We start from the raw sequence: 20,969 nt of genomic DNA, 5'->3' as shown, positions 1-20,969 counted from the left end.
AGGACCCTGAGGTTATGACCATCGATGAGGGCAGAGGCTTTAACCCACTGAGCCACCCAGGCGCCCCCTGTCCTGCTTACATATTAAATGATTCTTGCTGTCAGCCTCTTGAAACTTTAAGTACAGGTTTTTGACTCTGCAAAATTATGAAATTGCTACATGTCACAGGCCTTTACATTTCCTTACATGTAGGCATTGCAGAGTATGTAAATTCATAAATGCCTGTGGTTTATTGTCTTGGCAGCGAATAGTAGTGTGTATTGCTTATGTTTCAGGAATAGAGATTAGCATCTGTTATGTGTTATAGAGACAAGAACCCTACAAAACAGATGAAGGAATTAATAGTAATGACAAATGATAAATACTTAGTTGTCTTTTCTCTTTTTAATTATATATATCAGATTCTAAATACTTATTGTACATTTAGTTACACAGATATAAGAGTTGAACTTTGGAGACTGAACTTGTCCCATTTTTCTCCTTTCCTCCTTTTCTTACTAGTTATGCTTGAAGATGTAAAATTTACATCTTTGGTTTACATCTTTACGTCTTGGGTTTTTGTTTTTGTTTTTGTTTTTTAAGAGCCTGGTGGAGCCTGATGGTAGGCTATGGGGCTTGAACTCATGCCTCCGAGATCAAGACCAGGGCGGAAGTTAAGAGTCAGATGCTTAACTGAGTGAGCCACCCAGGAGCCCTGAGGACTCATCTTGGTCTTGATTATTTTATCTCAGATGTAAAATACTTGGCTTACTTTGTTATTTGTTAAGTGCCACATTGCATTGTATTTTAACTTTTGCATATAATTCCTTTGTTGTCATAGTTTTTAAAATTAATACTTTGTGGGGTGCCTGGATTCTTGATTTCAGTTCAGGTCACGATTTCAGGGTCCCGAGATTGAGCCCTGCGTTGGGCTCTGCACTGGGCATAGAGTCTGCTTGAGATTCTCTCTCTCCTTTCCTCTCTGCTCTTCCCCACTGCTTATGTGTCTGTACACACACACACACACACACTCACACATACACACACTCTTTTTCTCGCTCTCTCTCAAAATAAATCTTTTTTTTTTTAAGATTTTATTTATTTATTTGACAGACAGAGATCACAAGCAGGCAGACAGGTAGGCAAAGAGAGAGAGGAGGAAGCAGGCTCCCTGCTGAGCAGAGAGCCCGATGTGGGGCTCGATCCCAGGACCCTGAGATCATAACCTGAGCCGAAGGCAGAGGCTCTAACCCACTGAGCCACCCAGGTGCCCCTCAAAATAAATAAATCTTAAAAAAATAATACTTTGTTTTTTAGAACAGGTTTAGGTTTATGGAAAATTGAGTAGATTATACAGAGACTTATCATGTATCCCCTGCCTCCCCCAAATATAATTTACTCTATCATTAACATCTATACCTTTGTTATAACTGATGAACCAATATTGATACATTAATTATTATTTTAACTATTAGTTCATAGTTTACATTAGGGTTCATTTTTTGTGTTATATGGTTCTTTGGGTTTTGACAAGTGTATAATGTCACATATCCACCATGACATTATCATACAGAATAGTTTCACTGCTCTAAGATTCCCCTGTATTCTACCTGTACTTCTCTTGTATCCTGCAGTCTTGCTATAATAGTGTGTTAGTTCCAAGAATTTTTTTCTTGATTCTTTAGATTTTTTGCATTGACATTGATGCCATCAGTGAACAAAGAAAGTTTTATTTCTTCCTTCCTGATCTGTATACTTTTTACTTCCTTTTCTCATCTTACCACATTTAGCTAGGACTTTCAGTACAGCATTGGATAGGAGTGGTGAAAAGGGACTTGTCTTAGAAGAAAAGTATCTAGTTTCTTAGCATTAAGTATGATGTTAACTGTAGGTTTTTTGTGAATGTTCTTTATCAAGTAAAGTTCTCCTCTATTCTAGTTTGCAATTTTTGTCATGAGAGGGTGTTAATTTTATCAAATACTTTTTCTCTGTTGATAAGATCATATGATTTTTCTTCTAATATGATTGATACATTAATTGATTTAAAATGTTGAACCAGCCTTGAATGGTTGGAATAAGTTTTTTAAAACTCTTTTTTTAGTGACAGAATGCTTAAATACAGTATCTGCAGTTTCACACATTTTAGACCCATCTATATCACTGGAGGACCATGTTCTTCAATTACATCTCTTGTTTTGCAAATGGAACATCTGTTGATGTTGAGGAGCTATGGAAAATCTCTTCTATGGAAGAGAAATTAATTACTATTCATACATGTTAGTTATGGCTCATTTACCCTGGTTGATTTTAATGAACCATGGAACTCCTTGCAGAAACATCTGAAAATCCTAAAGTGTTTTTGGGGGGCTGGAGAACTCATTTTTGTTTAGTGATGAGAAATTACAATTCTTTTATAAAATTTTAAAAATACATTGAAAATATCTTAAATTACTTTAATCATTGGAGTCAAAGTTTTCTATTTTGTCATTAGTGATTTAATCAATATTCTACAGCAGTTTGAAGTAGGAGATTAAAAAATACTTGTTGAGGAATAACAAGTTAATCTTGGTTCTTTTTTTTTTTTTTTAAGATTTTATTTATTTGACAGACACAGGTCATAAGTTGGCAGAGAGGTGTAGGCAAAGACAGAGAGAGGGGGAAGCAGGCTCCCCGCTGAACGGAGAGCCCGATGCGATGCTCGATCCCAGGACCCCGGAATCATGACCTGAGCCGATGGCAGAGGCTTTAACCCACTGAGCCACCCAGGCGCCCCAATCTTGATTCTTTATCTTTGGCATGTTTGAATTGCTTTTTGCCAACTAAGATTTTAATAAACTTTGAGTAAGTCTATAAAAAACTTTGAAACATTAATTTTTTTTTAAACAATTTAAATGGAACTTTGAAAAAAGAGTTATTTTGCCTTTATTATGTTAGCCTTTCTCTTAACCTCATTCAGTTGCATCATTCAAAAGCAACACGAAGAAAGCAGTTTGAATGACCAACATAAATATTGGATTAGTACTATAATAAATGAGAAATGGACCTTTTTTTTTTTTCTTCAGTTCCTAAAGCTCCAGAGATAGATCCAGTAGAGTGTTTGGTGGCTGACAATTCTGTAACAGTAGCTTGGAGAATGCTAGAAGAAGATAATAAGATTGATCATTTTATACTGGAACATCGGAAAACTAATTTTGATGGACTTCCACGTGTAAAGGATGAGCGATGCTGGGAAATAATTGATAATATTAAGGGTACTGAGTATACACTATCAGGTAAAAGGACTGCATTTCATGAATCTCATTCTCAGAAACTAAATGTAATTGTGAAAAATATTTTGAGTTACTTTAAAAGATTAAGTTTCTTTAACCAACCTTACTTTCCCTGTAATTCATTATAAAAGTAAGTTCCTCTTAAAATATCAGGCAAACTTTCATTTTAATTACTTCTGATATTTGTAATCTGGTAAAACAGTGTATGTAAAACAAACATGAAGGGGTGTTCTGGAACCCATATTTCAGAATAGCATTTAATTTTAACCTTGGTTTTATAACAAAACTGTCAATTTTCTAGTTGTACATACCACTGTACATTTCAGTGGTACCATCACTACTATGGTTTTTATCTCTTTATGATTACCTTCACAGTAATACTGAAGAGCTGTGACTTGGTATTAGAAATTTGTGTTAGCCTTTTAAAAATAATTAAAAAGAGGGGCGCCTGGGTGGCTCAGTGGATTAAGCCGCTGCCTTCGGCTCAGGTCATGATCTCAGGATCCTGGGATCGAGTCCCGCATCGGGCTCTCTGCTCAGCGGGGAGCCTGCTTCCCTCTCTCTCTCTCTCTGGCTGCCTCTCTGTCTACTTGTGATTTCTCTCTGTCAAATAAATAAATCTTTAAAAAAAAAAAAAAAAAAAAAAAAAAAATTAAAAAGATATTTACACACACACACGCGCGCATACACACACACACACAAGGTATTTGCACATATAAAGGATGTTGGGTATTTGAAATGGCGAAATGTTTCCAGAGTTCTTCAACACTTGTTATGCATGAGTAGTAATATTACCATTATTGAGCACTTATTATTGGTCAGGAATTGGGCTGAAGTGTATTACACAATACATATCATTTAATCTTTACAATTATGAGGTGGTTTTATCATTTCTATTTTGCAGTTACAAAAACTGCCTCTGTCAAGTTGTTGGCAGTCCTTTAGCTAGTAATTTTTGGACTGAAATTTTAAGGATTTTTTTTTTTTTAAAGTAATCTCTGCATTCATCGTGGGCTCAAATTTACAATTCTGAGAACCAGAGTTGCATGCTCTACCAACTGAGCCAGCCAGACATGCCATGGATTGAGATTTTAATCTAGACTTGACTAACTTTAGAGTCTACTATTAATTCCTGTGCTTTAGTTTCTCTTTAAATTCATTTTTCACATAAAAAGACAATGTTTCATAAATATAAAAATTCTTTAGGGTGTCTTCTTTCCAGAAACATGTTGTTTTAAATTGTAACATTTCTCATTGACTAAAACATTATTTTTAACAAGGCTTCAGGGTACCTTTTTATCACTAGGTTTTAAAAAAATCCACATTGATAAGCTGTATATAATTTATTTCTTTTGAAGAAAGTTTAGATAAATCATGATTCCTCTTATCTGAGGTGTTAACGTTTTAACATAAACATTCACTGTCCTAGAGTAAAGAGAGAGTTCCAAGGAGGGAAAGTGTCTGTTTGAAGGTTCATACTCATACTTTTGGAGTAGATCTCTTCTTTATTTTTCATATCTGAAAACCATTTTCATCTTTTCAGGCTTGAAGTTTGATTCAAAATATATGAATTTCAGAGTACGAGCTTGTAACAAAGCTGTAGCTGGAGAGTATTCTGATCCAGTGACTTTAGAGACCAAAGGTAAGATCATAGGTATTTATACAGCATAAAACCAAACTTAACATCTGAAGTTATTCAAGACTGTGACAGGAAGCGTTTTGTGTTGGTAGTACTTCCCCACTGCATGTGCACATACATACACACATTTGGAATTCCCAGCACTAGGAATTTTAAGATGGGGATATTAGGATTACAGAATTGGTTTTCATTAGTTCATCTTTTATGGTGGTGTTCAGATGGGTAAAATAGCCCAAGATGATGGCATTATATTCGCTGGTGGATGTTAGTTTATAAATTGCAATCAAGTACAATACATAGGCATCAGTGAGATTTGCCCACAGATTTCTCAGGGAATGGATTATGGGGAAGTGCCATTTCAGTTTAGTTCAAATTCTGTTTTCTTCCTTCCTTCCTTCCTTCCAGAGAAGGTGGGGGAAGGCGTGGATGGAGAGGAGGGAGAGAGAGAATCTTAATAAGCTTAATAAGCTCCACAATGGACGTGGAGCCTGATGTAACCTCAACTTCATGGCCCTGAGGTCATAATCTGTACCAAAATCAAGAGTCTGATCTTAACTGACTGAGTCACCCAGTTACCCATCTGTTTTTTAGAAACTTATTCTAGAAAAAAGCATTCTCAGAGTTCTCCATTTGACCATTCTATCTGCATGCTGTGGTATTTAGTAAGTCTAGTCCCACTTGGCTTGGACATGATATCTTTTCTTGCCACTCATGATTCTACCCTTCTCCATCATATTAAACATTAGGGAACAGCCTAAGGATTTTTTTCCTTGCCTTTTTTTTTTTTTTTAAAGCCTTAGGATTTTAACAAGCAGCTAAGAATTGATGGTACCTTAGAGTTATATTTACTTTTTCTTTCTCTCCAGAATGTAGATATCCTCACATGTATTACCTAATAGCTAATATAGAGGTTAATAAACCCTGTTTGTTTGTTTGTTTGTTTGTTTTGTTTTTTAGTAATTTCTATACCCAGTATGGGAGTTGAACTCACTACCCTGAGGTCAAGAGTGTCATGCTCTTCTGACCAACCAGCCAGGCATCCCAATCTTGTTTTCTTAAGGTAGTTCATTCTTGATATTGAAGACTCTCAGATTTGCTTAATCCTAATTTTTTAATAACCTACTTATGAAGCAATTGTTAAATGCCTATTTAGTAACATGCTTATTAAGGATTTTTTTTTGTTATTTGAATTGAAAAACCATATTCTTTCTGTAAGTTCATTTTTGTTTTCATGCAAATTTTGAAAAGTTAATAACTTGTTTAATACAGTATTTCTCAGAAGCAGTATGGTCAGTAGATTTGTATTTAGAAAGTTATTTTATAAATAAAGAGAATGAGCAATGGTCAGATGCATAGTTGAAATTAAAGTGCTCTCGGGATGCCTGAATGGCTCAGTCGGTTAAGTGTCTGCCTTCAGCTCAGTCATGATCCCAGGATCCTGGGATCAAGTCCCATATTGAGCCCCTTGCTCAGCGGGGAGCCCACTTCTCCCTCTGCCTACCACTCCCTCTGCCTGTGCACGCGCTCGCTCTCTCTCTCTGACAAATAAATAAATCTTTTTAAAAAGGGGTCTTTACAGAATAGTGAAGGAAAATATTTTTAATTTACTTGGTAAACATTAGGCTCTGTATATGAATATCTTGTTGTTTGATGATGCATACCTCGTAGATATATTGAAGCTTTGGCTAAATCGAGTAATATCTTTAAGTGAAATGGGGTTGTAAAAGAATATAAGTTCAATGTAATTATCAGAAATTCGAACTTTTGAAGAAAAATATAACAAGCAGATTAGTTGGTAACTATGTAGTAGATGATACCTTGCTTAAGGCAGAGATTCTAGGAATTTCATTTGAGAACATGATGAATTCTGCATTATTCAGCTTAATCAATACATTTTAATGGTTTACTTTCAGTCTCCAAAGACAGAAGGTAATACCTTGTTACACTGATTTCCTAAACTAGCAGTTCTGAGAAAGTCTTCTGAGTAAATAGATAGTTCCCCCAAATAGCAAGTACTTTGAAAAGCATAATTTGTTTCACTTTTTTTATTTTTAAGTTATTTTTAAAAAATTGGCACTACATTACATTAGTTTCAAGTGTACAACATAATGATTCAACTTCTCTGTAGTTCTGCTGTGCTCACTGTAAGTGTAGCTACCATCTGTGACCGTATAATGCCATTCCAGTACCACTGACTAGATACCCTGTGTTTTTTATTTTATATTCATGTATGTAGTGTTTTCCCCATGTCTTTGCCATCTAAGTCATCTCTAGTTCTGTAAGCTGGGCCAGTTTCCTTCTGCCCTCAGACCCTATTTCTCTGTGCTTTTAATTCAAAATCACTGGGAGTTTAAATATGAAACTACTAAGTAGTAGAACCTCAGAGAAAATGTGTTTGAGCCAGGCTGTGTTATTTTTTACATCACATCACCTTTTCCAGACCTCAAGTGTACCAGCTTCTCTTCCTATTTAGTCTTAGCAATCAACTGATAATCAACTGATATTCTAACAACAGAAAGTTGAGGTTATTATGTGCTGATGGAGTTTCCAGCAGAAGGAATAGCAGAAACATGAGAGGCCATGCAAGTACATTGTATTTGGTTGGAAGTACAGGATATGTAGAGAACAATAATGGGAAATAAAGAAGGAGTTACTAAATTATAGCCTTATCGTTATTAGCTAAATGCTAGCCTTAGCAATTTGAATTTTATTCTTTATCTACAGTGTTGAATAAATTAAGTAGGAAAATAATATGATAGTTGTGCTTCAGAATATGGATATGTTCTATATTTTTTGAAAATTGAAATATTGTTTTGGATAGCACTAAACTTCAGTTTGGATAACTCATCATCCCATTTGAACCTGAGAGTTGAAGATGCCTGTGTAGAGTGGGATCCTACTGGAGGAAAAGGTCAAGAAAATAAAATGAAAGGGAAAGAGAATAAGGGCAGGTAAGCCATTTCATTAGATCTGTTATGTGGACACGTGTTTGTACATTGTTTTTTCTTGACAGTGGCTTATGAAATCCTTTCTTTATACATTAGTATGATGGGTTAATAACACCAGAGTGAGGAATATAATACTGTTAATCAATTGAATTTGTTTTAACATTTTCATTACTTTTTCTTTCCTAATCCTCTTTTTACACATTTTATTTCAGCATTCCATTTCTTTAAAGTTATAGCTAGAGCAACTTGAACTGCTTAAGAGAGAAGTTCCTGAATTTTAGACTTATGGATCACATGTCTTACCTGAAGGTCTGCACTAAATGACAACTTTTAGCATGTATAGTCCCATTGTCTTGCCACTGCAGCAACCTTATGAACCAAAGAGAAAGTCTTGGGACCTTTTGTTGATGTCAGACTTACTTAGTCTCCAAAGTATGGGAGCCTCTTTCTTTTTTAACAGAGGAAAATTTTGCTCAAACTGAAATAAAGTAATATCACTGTGAGTTAAAACAGTGAATCAAAAATTTTCTCTCAGCAGGCTTTTGATCTAATTTTATTATTAGCTGTTAAATTTAAGTTGTAAAGCAGTCTCTTTAACAGTTGCCTATTTTTATCTAACAGTGTCCATGTTACTTCACTGAAGAAACATACAAGGTGATGATCTATGTCTGTCTGGTTCTAGGACTTAGTATATCTAGCTTGGCTGAATAACTTTTTAATTTTTCTTGTAACCAATAAGCAGAAGCCATTGCAGTGCTTTCATAAGCTAAAATTCTGCTCTCGTAGATTGTCTGTATTGGTAGCTTATGTTTTGAATTTGAATTTACAGCATTGTAGTCTGCTGCATACTCTTTGGATTATATTGTATATGGTAACAAAACAAAGAGCTCTGCTTTAAAGTCTTTCTTGAGTTATTTTCCCTCATCTGATTTTTTTCTGCATTTACTTATACCTGGCATCTTTCTTGTGCTGTATTCAATATATCTAACATTACAGCTTTGTTTTTATTTGTATTTGACACAAGGCAGGTTTGAAGTGTTCTGTATCGTGTAGTAATCACGCAGTTTCAAAAGCATCAAGGATAAAAAATAAAGGTTATTACTGAAATTATTAGGACAGTGCTCAGAAGGATGAATCAATTCAACCTGCACAACTAATCAGGTGCTAATTTGAAGATACCACATATTTTTACCAGAAACCAGAATGTATTCCCTTTTCAAAATCACTTTCTTTTTTTTTTCTAGTTTATCTGTTCATTATTAGTGAAAGTGATTTCAGGGTTAGCATATCATAAATTATAAAATGTTTCTGGATTTAATAGAGTATATGAAGTTTCATTTAGTCACTTGGAGATTTTTAGATTGCTTGTATTTAGCAGTTCAGATCATATTATTTCTCTTTCTCCTCTCCTTTTTAAGGGTATTTTATGTGTAGGGTGCTTCTGGAATGTTATGTACATTTATTTTTTCCATAAATATTTGTTCACTGTAAGGTGTTAGCTGGATGTGTTGGGGTTATAGGGATAAACAGTGTTCCTGCCTTTAAGATATTTGCCCTAGCTTATGCATATGAAATACATATCTATAAAAAAAAAACAGTAATACGAGGTAGAGATTACATGGAATGGTAAGCAAGATAAAGGATTTTAAGGAAGAAAGGTGTCCTGAGCTGCCAGGTTTTAAGGTGGTCAGGACATTGAGCCAAACGGAAGGTAACAATCAAGGCTTTATTCACTTACCAATAGTGCAAGTAAGAGGCCTCAAAGGAAAGGCTGCTAGCTCTCCTCGGTGTTCCATTTTTCCCAACAGAATGGCACTGGGTGAGGGTCAGGTAAATGAAAGCAGATTGCCATTGGTGGTTATCTGGACAACCATCTCACTGCCAAGAGATCCCCAAACAGAATGCTCTTCCTGTTGTTTTATGGACCTGAGACCAAGAAGGGAGAAGAGGAAAGATTAGAAGTGGGAAGTACTGAGATGGAGTGGAGAGAGTGTCCTCAGACTACATACCTCACCCCTGCCTCCTGGAAGGAGGTCTATACAGAGGCAACTGAAAAGGTTTTGGGGGTGGGGAGAAGTATCTCTGAATGGAGGTGCTTAAGCTAGGAATGCAGATATGCATCTGAGCACTGGGTTGTGGTGGGGGTGGATTGCATCTCCCTTCAGAAGCTGTGGTAAACTAGCTATTTACCAAGTCTGGTACAGGAAAGGTAGCCCTTCTAGGCCTATCACTAAAAGCCATTTGTAATTGGGCCTGAAAGGCTACACAGAGGATTTTGGCCTGGAGCTGGATTCCCCGGAAGAATTATTTAGTCTGGTAAGATCTGGAAAATCTTCATTAACAAAATTTGTAAAATAATTAAAAAGTAGTATTTAGCTTGGTTCTCAAGAAAGTAGAAGAATGCATGCCATTTGGACTTGGATTGAGAGAGGGAGAAACAAAGAGGAAAGGCACTGAAGCAGATTCCCTGAGTTTAAGGAACACTTAGCTGCTACATTTAGCTAAATAGTGCTATCTGGGGGTGGTGAGAAGGCTTGAAAAGCAGACTGGGACCAAATCCAGAAGAACCTGAAATGCCAAGCTAAGTTGTCTGTAGGCAGTAAGGAGTACTGGAAGATTTTAAAGTAGGCATGTCAGACTTGGGTTTATCTTGTATCAGTGAATGAGATGAATTGGGTGGCAAAGAGATCATTTCAGAAACTAGTAAAACAATTTACAGTGCAGGTAAACAAAGAGTCTTAATTTACACAGTAAAGCTTCAAAGGTATTGTTCTAGAGGAGAGGTGGGAGGATCAGGTTTGACCTAGGACAGCACTAGCTGTGGTACGGCTTGCAAAAATGTTCTTAGGGTTGGAAGTCTAGAGTGCTGCAGTGGAAGAGTCCTCCTTATTTAACTTTTTTGAAATTTAAACTGCCACTCTTAATAGTTACATTTGTTTGTCTTTTCTCCATGCTTTTCCCTTTATTTCTTTACTACTGGTAAGTTACAATTGTTTTTCTTTAATGCAGTGATTCAGTATAATTGAAATGTTTTTAGGCATCTTTGGGTTTTGATTTATTTTGCATTTTTCAGATTTAGTGAAAGGCCTAATACTGTCCTGTTTATCATATCATATAATTTGATGTAAGGGGGGAGATCAAATTGAATCTTGTCCATTTTAGTAGGAGAAATGCTTTATAACATTTTATATAATCCTGTGCATGGATTTGGGCATTTGCTTTTTCTTCCTCTTAAGAAGAAAAGATTCACAACAAAAATACCTGCTGCTTATGAAAAGGTTATTTAGTTTGCATTATAGTCGTATTTTTGCCATTTCAAAATTTAAATTTAACTGCAAGAAATGTAAGCTCTATAATCCATTACCTTTCTTGAGTTCTTTTCTTCTGTTCAGTTCTTTTGTTTTTCTTTCTATCTTGTCGCATTTTGGCATTGTTTCTTATATCAACTGTGCGTTCTTTATATAAGCTTTGTTCAGTCTGCATGATATAAGTGTTCAGCCTGCTTTGTGTTGATGACTTCTTACATTTCAGTGTTTATAATTGACAACTCTGATAATAATTCAGATAAAAGTAAAATGGTGTTATTTGTGCAACATAATTAAACATCTTTTCAGAGTTTCATTTCATGATTTATAATTTTAGTTTGTGAAACATTTATAATATAGAATATTTGTTTTTCTTTTTTTCCTGTTTATATAGAAGTGGAACACCATCCCCCAAACGGACATCTATAGGCTCCAGGCCACCAGCAGTAAGAGGCAGCAGAGATCGTTTTACTGGGGAATCATACACAGTGCTGGGTAGGATAAACATCGTCTTCATTGTCAGTTAATATTAAAGACGTCATGGTCACACTCATGGGCTTTCCACTCACTTAGAGCTGGAGTGGCCTGTGTACTGAATGAATATTTGCAAAAGTTTTTGATTACTTTTGGTAGGTTTCAGGTTGTCTAATCATTGATTGCTTCCTTTTACATAGTACTCTCTCTATATATTATATCTTTTGAGGAGATAGTAAGGAAGAAAAGTTCTAAAGCCTTTTTTATAAATCAGAAAAATTAGTAGTAAATAACAAGTAAAGTTATAGCAGGTACTCTGCATTTAGTGTCTGTGTGTTAATATGGTATTTTTCTGAATCGTATTTTTTTGTGCCATTTTGTGAGATGAGAGGTAGGTAAAAATCTGTGTGACTCATAAGAAAGAAGTTAGAGCCAAATTTACCTTTCTGATCTTTTGCAGGAGACACTGCTATTGAAAGTGGACAACATTATTGGGAGGTCAAGGCCCAGAAGGATTGTAAATCCTACAGTGTGGGAGTAGCATACAAGACTTTGGGGAAATTTGACCAGTTAGGAAAGACAAACAGTAGTTGGTGTATCCATGTCAACAACTGGCTACAGAACACATTTGCAGCAAAGCATAACAATAAAGTCAAAGCCTTGGATGTTACTGTTCCTGAGAGAATAGGTGTATTTTGTGACTTTGATGGGGGTAAGTTTACTGATTTTCTCATAAGTCATTTTGTCATAGTTGCTTATATTCTAGTACTTTTCATTGGCAATCGTTCATATACAGTTTTCATTATTATGGTGGTCAGGGTGCTTTGATCTACTAGGATTTGATCACAAACATAGTTTCAGCTCTAGAATTGACTGGAAGGGATGTTTGATGTTTGCCTGAAGCGTTATAAAAGCACTCATCTATATATATATGCTTAATAAGTCTGAAAGAATGATTTCCTTAATTTAGTTTTAAGCATTAAAGTTTTTCTGTCCATTTTAATTCCTACCTGACCTATTTTATTACCTGTAAAGAATGGTGGAGTCCGATTTTTCAAGTTGGAATGGACTTTAGAAATTGTCTAGTCTACCTACTATACAGTTAATATCCTTACAGTTATTTCATCAACTATATCTCATGTAGTTGTCACTCCTATACTTGAAGAACTTTCTAATGTGAAGCTTATTGTCTTGGAAGACAGCTTATTTCACCATTGGATAGTACTCAGTAGTAGAAGGTTTTTTGCAAATTGACTCTGTTTCCTTATAACTTCTGAGACTACTGTCCTTAAATTTTGTCATCTGAAGAAACAAAGAATTATGTTCCCTAATTCACATTTACATGATAATATTTATTTGTTTAAAAACTATTAACGTTAACTTCTTTTGGTCTTTTTCCAGACTGTACATTCTCTCTACCATCAGTCATTTTTCTTACAGCTTAATTTTTCCAAATCTTTATAAGCTGCTATGGTTACATACTATGTCAACATATTTCTTAAAGATTGGTTCTCAAAGTAGGTCATGCAATTTCTGACCATCATAAGACGTGTGATTTGGCAACACAATTTCTAGTAATATGACTTAATGACTAGCTTTTTGAACTAGGTATTTGATAAGTATCTTTTCTACTATCATCTATCTATATCTATCTGTCTACATATATATATATATTTTTTTTTTTGAGAGAGATAATAAAGAGCATGAGCAAAGTAGAAGAAGCAGAAGAGAGAGACTCTTAAGCAGGCCCTATGTTTTAAATGGAGCCCGGCACAGGGCTCAATCTCATGACCCTGAGATCATGACCCAGGCTGAATTCAAGAGTCAGACACTTAACTGACTGAGCCTCCCCGGCACTCCTATAAGAATTTTGAAGATGAAATTGTCAAAGTAGGAGGAAAAGTAATTCCCTAAATACTTTTCTCCAAGTTGACACTTTAAGCTAATAAAATGCAATTTTACCGTTTTAAGTAACATCATGTCCAAATAATTTGCTGAGCCTTCTACCTAGTTACTCAAAAGAGAAGAGTTAACTTTGTCTTGATTTAATTTTGGTGATGACATGTTAGTTTTGCAGCATTCTTTTTATAATTTCCCTGGGGATACATGTTATTATTGACACATTTTTTTTTCTTTTCCAACTCTCAACATACCTTTTGCTTCTCTTCTTCTGTCTCTTTTCTCATACTCTGTGGTTCCTCAAAGTGAGAAGTGTAATTGCTAGCCTAGCGCATAGGGTGCAGGAAGGAGTTGTAATGTAGGATGGAATCTGATTCTGAGAGCCTTGAATAATAAGAGGCTTGATTTTTTTATAGTAGTCGAGGGAAGGGGGTTTTTGTGCATTTTAGAAAACTGTAGTCATATGATGATAACCTAATTTTAGAAATATTGGAGAGTAGGTGGTTAAATATGGAAGAGATTTCAAATACAGGGTTAAGACTTTTCAGGAGTCAGTCTTTAAGCAGTGCAGGCAGGACCATGTTTATCTTCTTAGGTATTATATCTTTATTGCCTGGCAAGTGCATTTACATGGCAAGCCATTAATAAATGTTTGTTGCGTGATTAGTAGTAACAAGGGCCCGAGTAGTGGGGAATCAGGAGCAATGGATTTGATGGTTCTGACAAGCAGACTTCATAGGACTCAGTAGATAAATATGGTTTGGAGGGCGAACAAAGAAGAGTTGAAGATGACTGAGATTCCAGCCAGTGTGGTCAAGGGGATGGTATGTCATCTGCAGCATAGGGAACATAGTCCTGGAGAAAGATGAGATGCTAGCAGGACAACCATGTGGCATGGCTGGCTAATACTTAGAAATTCAATGTTAGAAGTCAGAAGAGAAGTAGAGCTAAAGCTAAATGTTAGACACAGCATCAGAGTGGCTACTGAAGAACGATTAAATGTTACTGATCTGCTTTTTACTAACTTTGTGACCATACATAAGTTGCTTAATGTTTTGAGGTACTGTATATAAAGAACGCAGTGCTTTAATGGTAGACATAAATACTAGTTTCTCTTCTCTGTTTGGTGGCAGCTGAGTCATTAAGGAAATATTGTAGAGAGAAAACAGAACCTAGACAAGCATCTACATTCAGAATAGGAGAAAAGGAGACAGAAGATATCCTCAGAGTTAGAGATACCATGGGACAAGAATTTCAAGAAGCAGTAACAGATGTCAGGAGGCCATCAGGTTGGACAGCTAGGTGGTCAGAAAGTTATTTTAGTTGCGTGGTCATGTTGAAAGACAGACTGTGAGGGTATTTTTAAAATTAACAAAGCAGAAGCAATGATAATCATGATTTCAGAGACTGAAATGAGTATGACTGCAAATGTTTGGAAGACAGAGTTTAATAGAATAAGCCTTAAATTATAATAGGATTTTGATATAGAGACTGGTTAGGGTAAAAGTGAGGAAGAAATAGCCTGGTTTTAACTGAGTTAAGGAAACCATTTGTTAAATAATGATAAAACAAATAGTTTATAGTTGAATAAATAGAATAGTGCCAGATTATAGAAGCATTATGGAGATCCTGAAAATCAGGAAAGAAAACTAGATTTGGGCTTTCTCTTAAGCATGTATACTACTGATTTTCAAGTGAGAATTTCTGAGTCTAGTCGTTATAGTTTGTAATTTTAAAAAAGTGCCAAAATACATATTATTACTTGCACTCATGATGATATGTCAGATTTAATTAAATGTTTCTTATAATAAATTAGGTGTGTTTTTTTTTCCCTTTTAGGTCAACTTTCTTTCTATGATGCAAGCTCAAAACAGTTGTTGTATTCCTTTAAGACGAAATTTACTCAGCCAGTACTACCTGGCTTCATGGTTAGTACCTAATTTTTATTTTATTTCGTTTGGCAACTTTAAGGAGAACAATCTTTGCTATATATTTGGGGAAGCCAAACATCTTTTTTTTTTTTTTTTTTACCATATTCTTCCCTCTTTCCCTAATCTACCTCTCCCAAATCTGTGGTTGTGTCTTTTGGTATTTTTAATGAAGTAAATATTACTACATATAAGTATGTGAATTATAAGAATGCAGTTTGATGACTCTTTATAGGACTGTACACATTTTTGTAACCTCTGTCTAGATCAAGAAACGGAACATTACCAGAACCCCATAAGTCTCCTTGTGCCTCTTTCTAGTGCCTACTGGTCAGGCAGCAAAGTGGTATTAGTGTCTTGAGTTTTAATACCATGAAATTCATTTTGCCTCCTTTCCAACTTTGTATATCGAATCCTGCTATATCTTTTTGGTTCAACATAATGTTTGTGAGATTTATTTTTGTTCTCTGTGGTGCGGTATTCATTCTTATAGTTTCTCATTGTATTTATATGTACAGTTTTCCATTATGTGACTTTCATCATTTATATATCCATTGGGTTCTTGAGTGGTTTCCCTTTGGGGCATTAGCAAATAGAATAGCTATGAATATTCTTATTCATGTCTTTTGGTAAATGTATGTATATATTTCCATCAGAGTATATAACTGAGATTAGAGTTGCTGGATGATATGGTATGTAATCAACTCTTGTAGGGTTTTTCAAAGTTGTTGCTTATACTAATTTATTGCTAGTCGTATATTAGAGTTTGATTCTTCTACATCTTTATCAACATCTGGTAGTATCTTTTTTAAGTTTTAGTCCTTCTAGGGGGTATGATATATTGAATTGTGGTTTTTCATTTGCACTTCCTTGATGACTAGTGCTGTTAAAAGTATTTTTTTAATGTTTATTGACTATTTAGGTATACTCTTATAAAATAGTTGCTCAAGTCTTTTGCCTGTATTTCTATTGAGTCCTCTTCCTATTTCTTATTGAGTGATCTGGAGTACTTTAAATACCCTGAGTCTTTTGCCAGATATATGTATTGTAAATTTCTTTTCCCTGTCTTATTGGTGTCTTTTGATGAACAAGAGTTGTTAATTTTAATGTTGCTCAATTTATCAATTTAAAAATTTATGGTTAGCCTTTTTGTGTTCTATTTAAGAAATCTTTTTTCAGGCTGCCTGGGTGGCTCAGTTGGTTAAGCAACTGTCTTTGTCTTGTGTGGAGTTCTGCATCCGGCTCCCAGGTCAGTGGGGAGTCCAGTTCTCCCTCGGCCCCTCCCTCTTCTCCTGCTCACACTCTTGGGTGCGTGTGTGCTCTCCCTCAAATAAATAAATAAAATCTTAATTAAAAAAAAAAGAACGAAAGAAATCTTTTTTCACCCACAGTTAGGAAAATATTCTTGTTTTCTTCTAAAAGCTTTTCCTTGTGCTTTTTTTTTTTTTTATGATAGAAATATTTCTTTTATTTTGTACCTTTAGATGTAGACTGCATTTGCAACACAAGTACAATGTAGAATTGCTATGTTTGGTATGAAGTTGGGGTCAACTTATGTGTCAGGAATTCTTAAATTCCTTGTGGGTATCTGCTTGTTCCAGGACCATTTACTGAGACAATGCATCACCCTTTTCTGCTGCAGTGCAGTGTCATCTTTGTAAAGTACTAGATGACAGTCCACATGTGGTAGGCAGACACACATATATTCAGGACCACTCAATTTCAGGTTGATTTGTGCAAGGAAAAGTCATGCTTTCTCCATACAAAATGAAACTTGGTTTGAATTTGTTTTTTTATTAAGCAGATGTTTCTGCTTCTTCCAACTCCTTTATCCTCTCTGTAAGTTTGGGTTACTGTGGGGAGTTGTGCAATATAGTCGAGAGCCTCATTATTCTGGCTAGAGCTTTCCGTAATTTGGAGGGCTACTTCTAGAATGGTATATTTCCATTGTAGGGTTGGTGGAATGTTTTATGTGTCTTCTTCCATCATTATCCTGACTGTAGCTTCTCAACTATGAGAAGAAAGTATTCAGGGTATATGTGGGTTTAAACACAATACTTTTAAATCTCACAATTCATAGTGATAATTCACTTTGGATACCCTGAAATCTTAAATTTATAATAACCAAGACTCTTGGTTTTTTCATTAAAAGGTAAAAGTGATCAGTGAATGAAGTTATTCATAGAAAAATACTTAAGGATTTAGAGAAAGTTTTTATTAGTAGTACTTTGCCATAAACCTCTGCTGTATTATGTGTTTTGGGCTGTTTTTCCAAGTAGGCCAATCAGGAACAAATTTTTTTTACCACATGAAGCTCAAAGTAATTTTTCCCCCTACATCTAAAAGGGTCAGTTTTATGTTTGAGTCTTTCTCAAATAGGCATATATTGTGAGTTTTTTTTTTTTTTAAGATTTTATTTATTTATCAGAGAGAGAGGGAGAGAGAGCGAGTACAGGCGGACAGAGAGGCAGGCAGAGGCAGAGGGAGAAGCAGGCTCCCTGCTGAGCAAGGAGCCCGATGTGGGACTCGATCCCAGGGCGCTGGGATCATGACCTGAGCCGAAGGCAGCTGCTCAACCAACTGAGCCACCCAGGCGTCCCGTGAGTTTATTGCTTTTTATTCCAAATAATTAAGCCATAATTACATTAGTAATTATGAGGAAATGTAATTTCAAACTGGTAGGAATAATTTTTTTCCTTCATTAAAGACTTTATTAACTAGGTAACTTTAATTTTTTGTGTACAAGATTAATTCTCTTTTTAAAAGTAAGCTTTATTGAGGATAATCTATAGGAGTATACAGTTCTTTGGGATTTGACAAATGTATACAGTTGTGTAACACCACTGTAATCAAGACATTGAACATTTCTATCACCCCAGAAAAGTCATCTTCCTTTGTAGTGGACCTCTCAGATCATAATCAGCCCTGGCAATCACTAACCAGGTTTTAGTCTTCATAGTTTTGCCTTTTCTAGAATATTACAGAAAAGGGATTGTATGGTATGTAGACTTCTGATTCTGTAGCATAACGCATTTGAAATTCACCGATGTTGTGTTTATCAATAGTCCCTTCTTTTTATTGCTGGTGAGTGTCTATTTTATTACTGACTGTGTATATACCAAATCTTATTCATCTACTCACCAGTTGAAGGACTTTTGGGTTCTTTCCAGTTTTTGGCAATTTTGAATAAAGGCACTGTAAATATTCGCAAATGCGTTTTTGTGTGAATATTTGTTTTCATGTCTCCTGGGTAAATACCTATGGGTGAGGATATAGATCACTTGAAAGTGCATGTTTAACTTTAAAAGAAACTACCAAAATGTTTTCCAGACTACGTTACTTTTACATTCCTAGTAGCAATATATGAAAGTTCCCCACATTCTTGCCATTATTTGATATTGTCAGATTTTTTGTTGTTCAGCAATATTAATAGGCATGTAATGGTATTTCATTGTGGTTTTAACTTGTATTTTCCTAAGGATAAATGATGTTGAGCATTTTTTCATGTGCACATTTGCCATTTGTATAATTTCTTTCGTGAAGTATCTACAGTTTTTTTTTTTTAAATATTTTATTTATTTGTTTGATAGTGAGAAAGAGAGAGAGAGAGCACACACACAAGTAGGGGGAGCAGCAGGCAGAGGGAGAAGCAGGCCTTCTGCTGAGCAGGGAGCCCGATGCGGGGCTTGATCCCAGGACCCTGGAATCATGACCCGAGCCGAAGGCAGACACTTAACGACTGAGACACCCAGGTGCCCCTACAGTTTGTTTTTTTATTGGGTTACTTGTTTTCTCATTAATAAGTTTTAAGATTTCTTTATGTGTGATGGATATGAGTCCCTTATCAAATAACTGTTTTACAAATATTTTCTCCCAATTTGTGGACTTTCTCATTTTCTGAGCATTTTGAAGAGAAAATTTTCATTTTAATGAAGTCCTTTTTATCCATGTATTTCTTTTATACATCATGCTTTGCCTAACTCAAGCTTACAAAGATATTTTCTTTTGCATTCTTCCTAAAATTTTTTGGTTTTAGGTTTTACATTTAGATCTGTGATCCACTTTGAGTTATTTTTTGTATATGGTACCAGGTATGGTTTGAGATCTATTTTTTTACATATGGATTCTAAGAGTTCCAGTGCCACTGAAAAAGACTTTCTGAAAAAGGCTAACCTTTCTTTATTGATTTGCCCCGTGCTAGATGTTTTGAGTAAATAGGTTTGGAAATCACTTAAATAATTTCCAAAGAAGTTATATAGTAGGTTTTATAATCACAGAGCTGCTTTTGTGTTTGGGTGCTATCATTACTGAACATGCTAGTTTTAAAAATTTGGAATGTTAATCATACAGTTGCTAGTTTTAAAAATTTGGAATGTTAATCATACAGTTATGAAATTCACAGGTCAGTACATTCTTTGGTACAATACTATAATCACTTAATAAATACTAAACACTTTAGGACACGATTGAAGGTTAGAATATTTCAAGAGTTTCTAGAATATTTGAAGAGTTTCTAGAAGGTCCCTTGTCTCAAGCTATGTCTGCTGCAAACCAGCATTAAGGATACTTTAACTGATCCATTCTTTCTATTTTAATTCTTTTGAGTCTGTTCCAAATCAGTTATTACTCACCTTACTGAATGGTACCTACTCTGTTTGCAAGCAGAGCACTTTCATCTTTCATAAACTTAAATTTATGGCAATTAATAGACTGACAATATGGTTTATGTGGATATTGCCATTTGCACTTTACTCAGAAGTCTTTAAAGAATTATGAAAGAGTTCTTACTGTTAACAAGTGAGGGAAGAAAATAATGGGCTTTCCTCTGTTTACAAAGGAGTGTTAGATTCCTATAGTCTCAGGCCACACTTCATTATCACAATCTATAGGAAATTGGCTCTTTGTGCACTTCTCTTGGTTGTGAAGGTTAGCAACAGTAATAACAGCCAATGTCTTTTGCCTGTTAACCCTAAAAATTTCATCTGAAAATTTCTGCAGCCCTTAGTTCTATTGTGTGCAGCTCCAGTGTGTTCTGCTTCCGCAAAGACTTCCTCTGGCCTCGCTGGTTTTATTTTTTTATTTTAAGATTTTATTTATTTATTTGACAGAGATATCACAAGTAGGCAAAGAGAGAGGGGGAAGCATATTCTCAGTCAAGCAGAGAGCCTGACACTGGGGTTCAATCCCAGGAGAGATTGTGACCTGAGTAGAAAGAAGAGGTTTAACCCACTGAGTCACCCATGCACTCTGGCCTCAGTGGTTCTAAAAGACTCTTGAGTTAGCCTTTCCACTTCCCCTCAGTTCAAATATGAAGGTTATCAATTGGAATTTGTTGATGTTCACATATGTAGCATTTTGCCTTTCTTTCTTTCTTTTTTTTTTAAGATTTTATTTATTTATTTGACAGAGAGAGATCACAAGTAGGCAGAGAAGCAGGCAGAGAGAGAGAGAAGGAAGCAGACTGATGCGGGACTTGATCCTAGGACCCTGAGATCATAACCCGAGCCGAAGGCCGCGGCCTATCCCAC

At 35.4% G+C, this 20,969-nt stretch overlaps 1 protein-coding gene across 6 annotated transcripts in view; it reads left to right on the top strand.

The window, feature by feature from the left end:
* The window catches only part of FSD1L (fibronectin type III and SPRY domain containing 1 like), a 69,713-nt gene that overhangs the window by 42,608 nt on the left and 6,136 nt on the right, over positions 1-20,969 (top strand). For 3 of the 6 annotated variants that reach the window (XM_059411150.1, XM_059411148.1, XM_059411144.1), the window contains 7 exons: positions 3,042-3,251; positions 4,792-4,890; positions 7,709-7,838; positions 8,457-8,489; positions 11,535-11,635; positions 12,075-12,326; positions 15,353-15,441. In XM_059411150.1, the coding sequence (XP_059267133.1) occupies positions 3,042-3,251; positions 4,792-4,890; positions 7,709-7,838; positions 8,457-8,489; positions 11,535-11,635; positions 12,075-12,326; positions 15,353-15,441 (914 nt within the window). The remainder of the gene's footprint in view (positions 1-3,041; positions 3,252-4,791; positions 4,891-7,708; positions 7,839-8,456; positions 8,490-11,534; positions 11,636-12,074; positions 12,327-15,352; positions 15,442-20,969) is intronic. The other 3 variants (XM_059411149.1, XM_059411147.1, XM_059411146.1) reach the window with 3 other exon arrangements.

This window comes from Mustela nigripes, chromosome 9 (genome assembly GCF_022355385.1).
Source record: "Mustela nigripes isolate SB6536 chromosome 9, MUSNIG.SB6536, whole genome shotgun sequence".
NCBI lineage: Eukaryota > Metazoa > Chordata > Mammalia > Carnivora > Mustelidae > Mustela > Mustela nigripes.
Note: the sequence above shows the minus strand (reverse complement) of the source record. Positions and strands in the feature narration are given on the sequence as shown.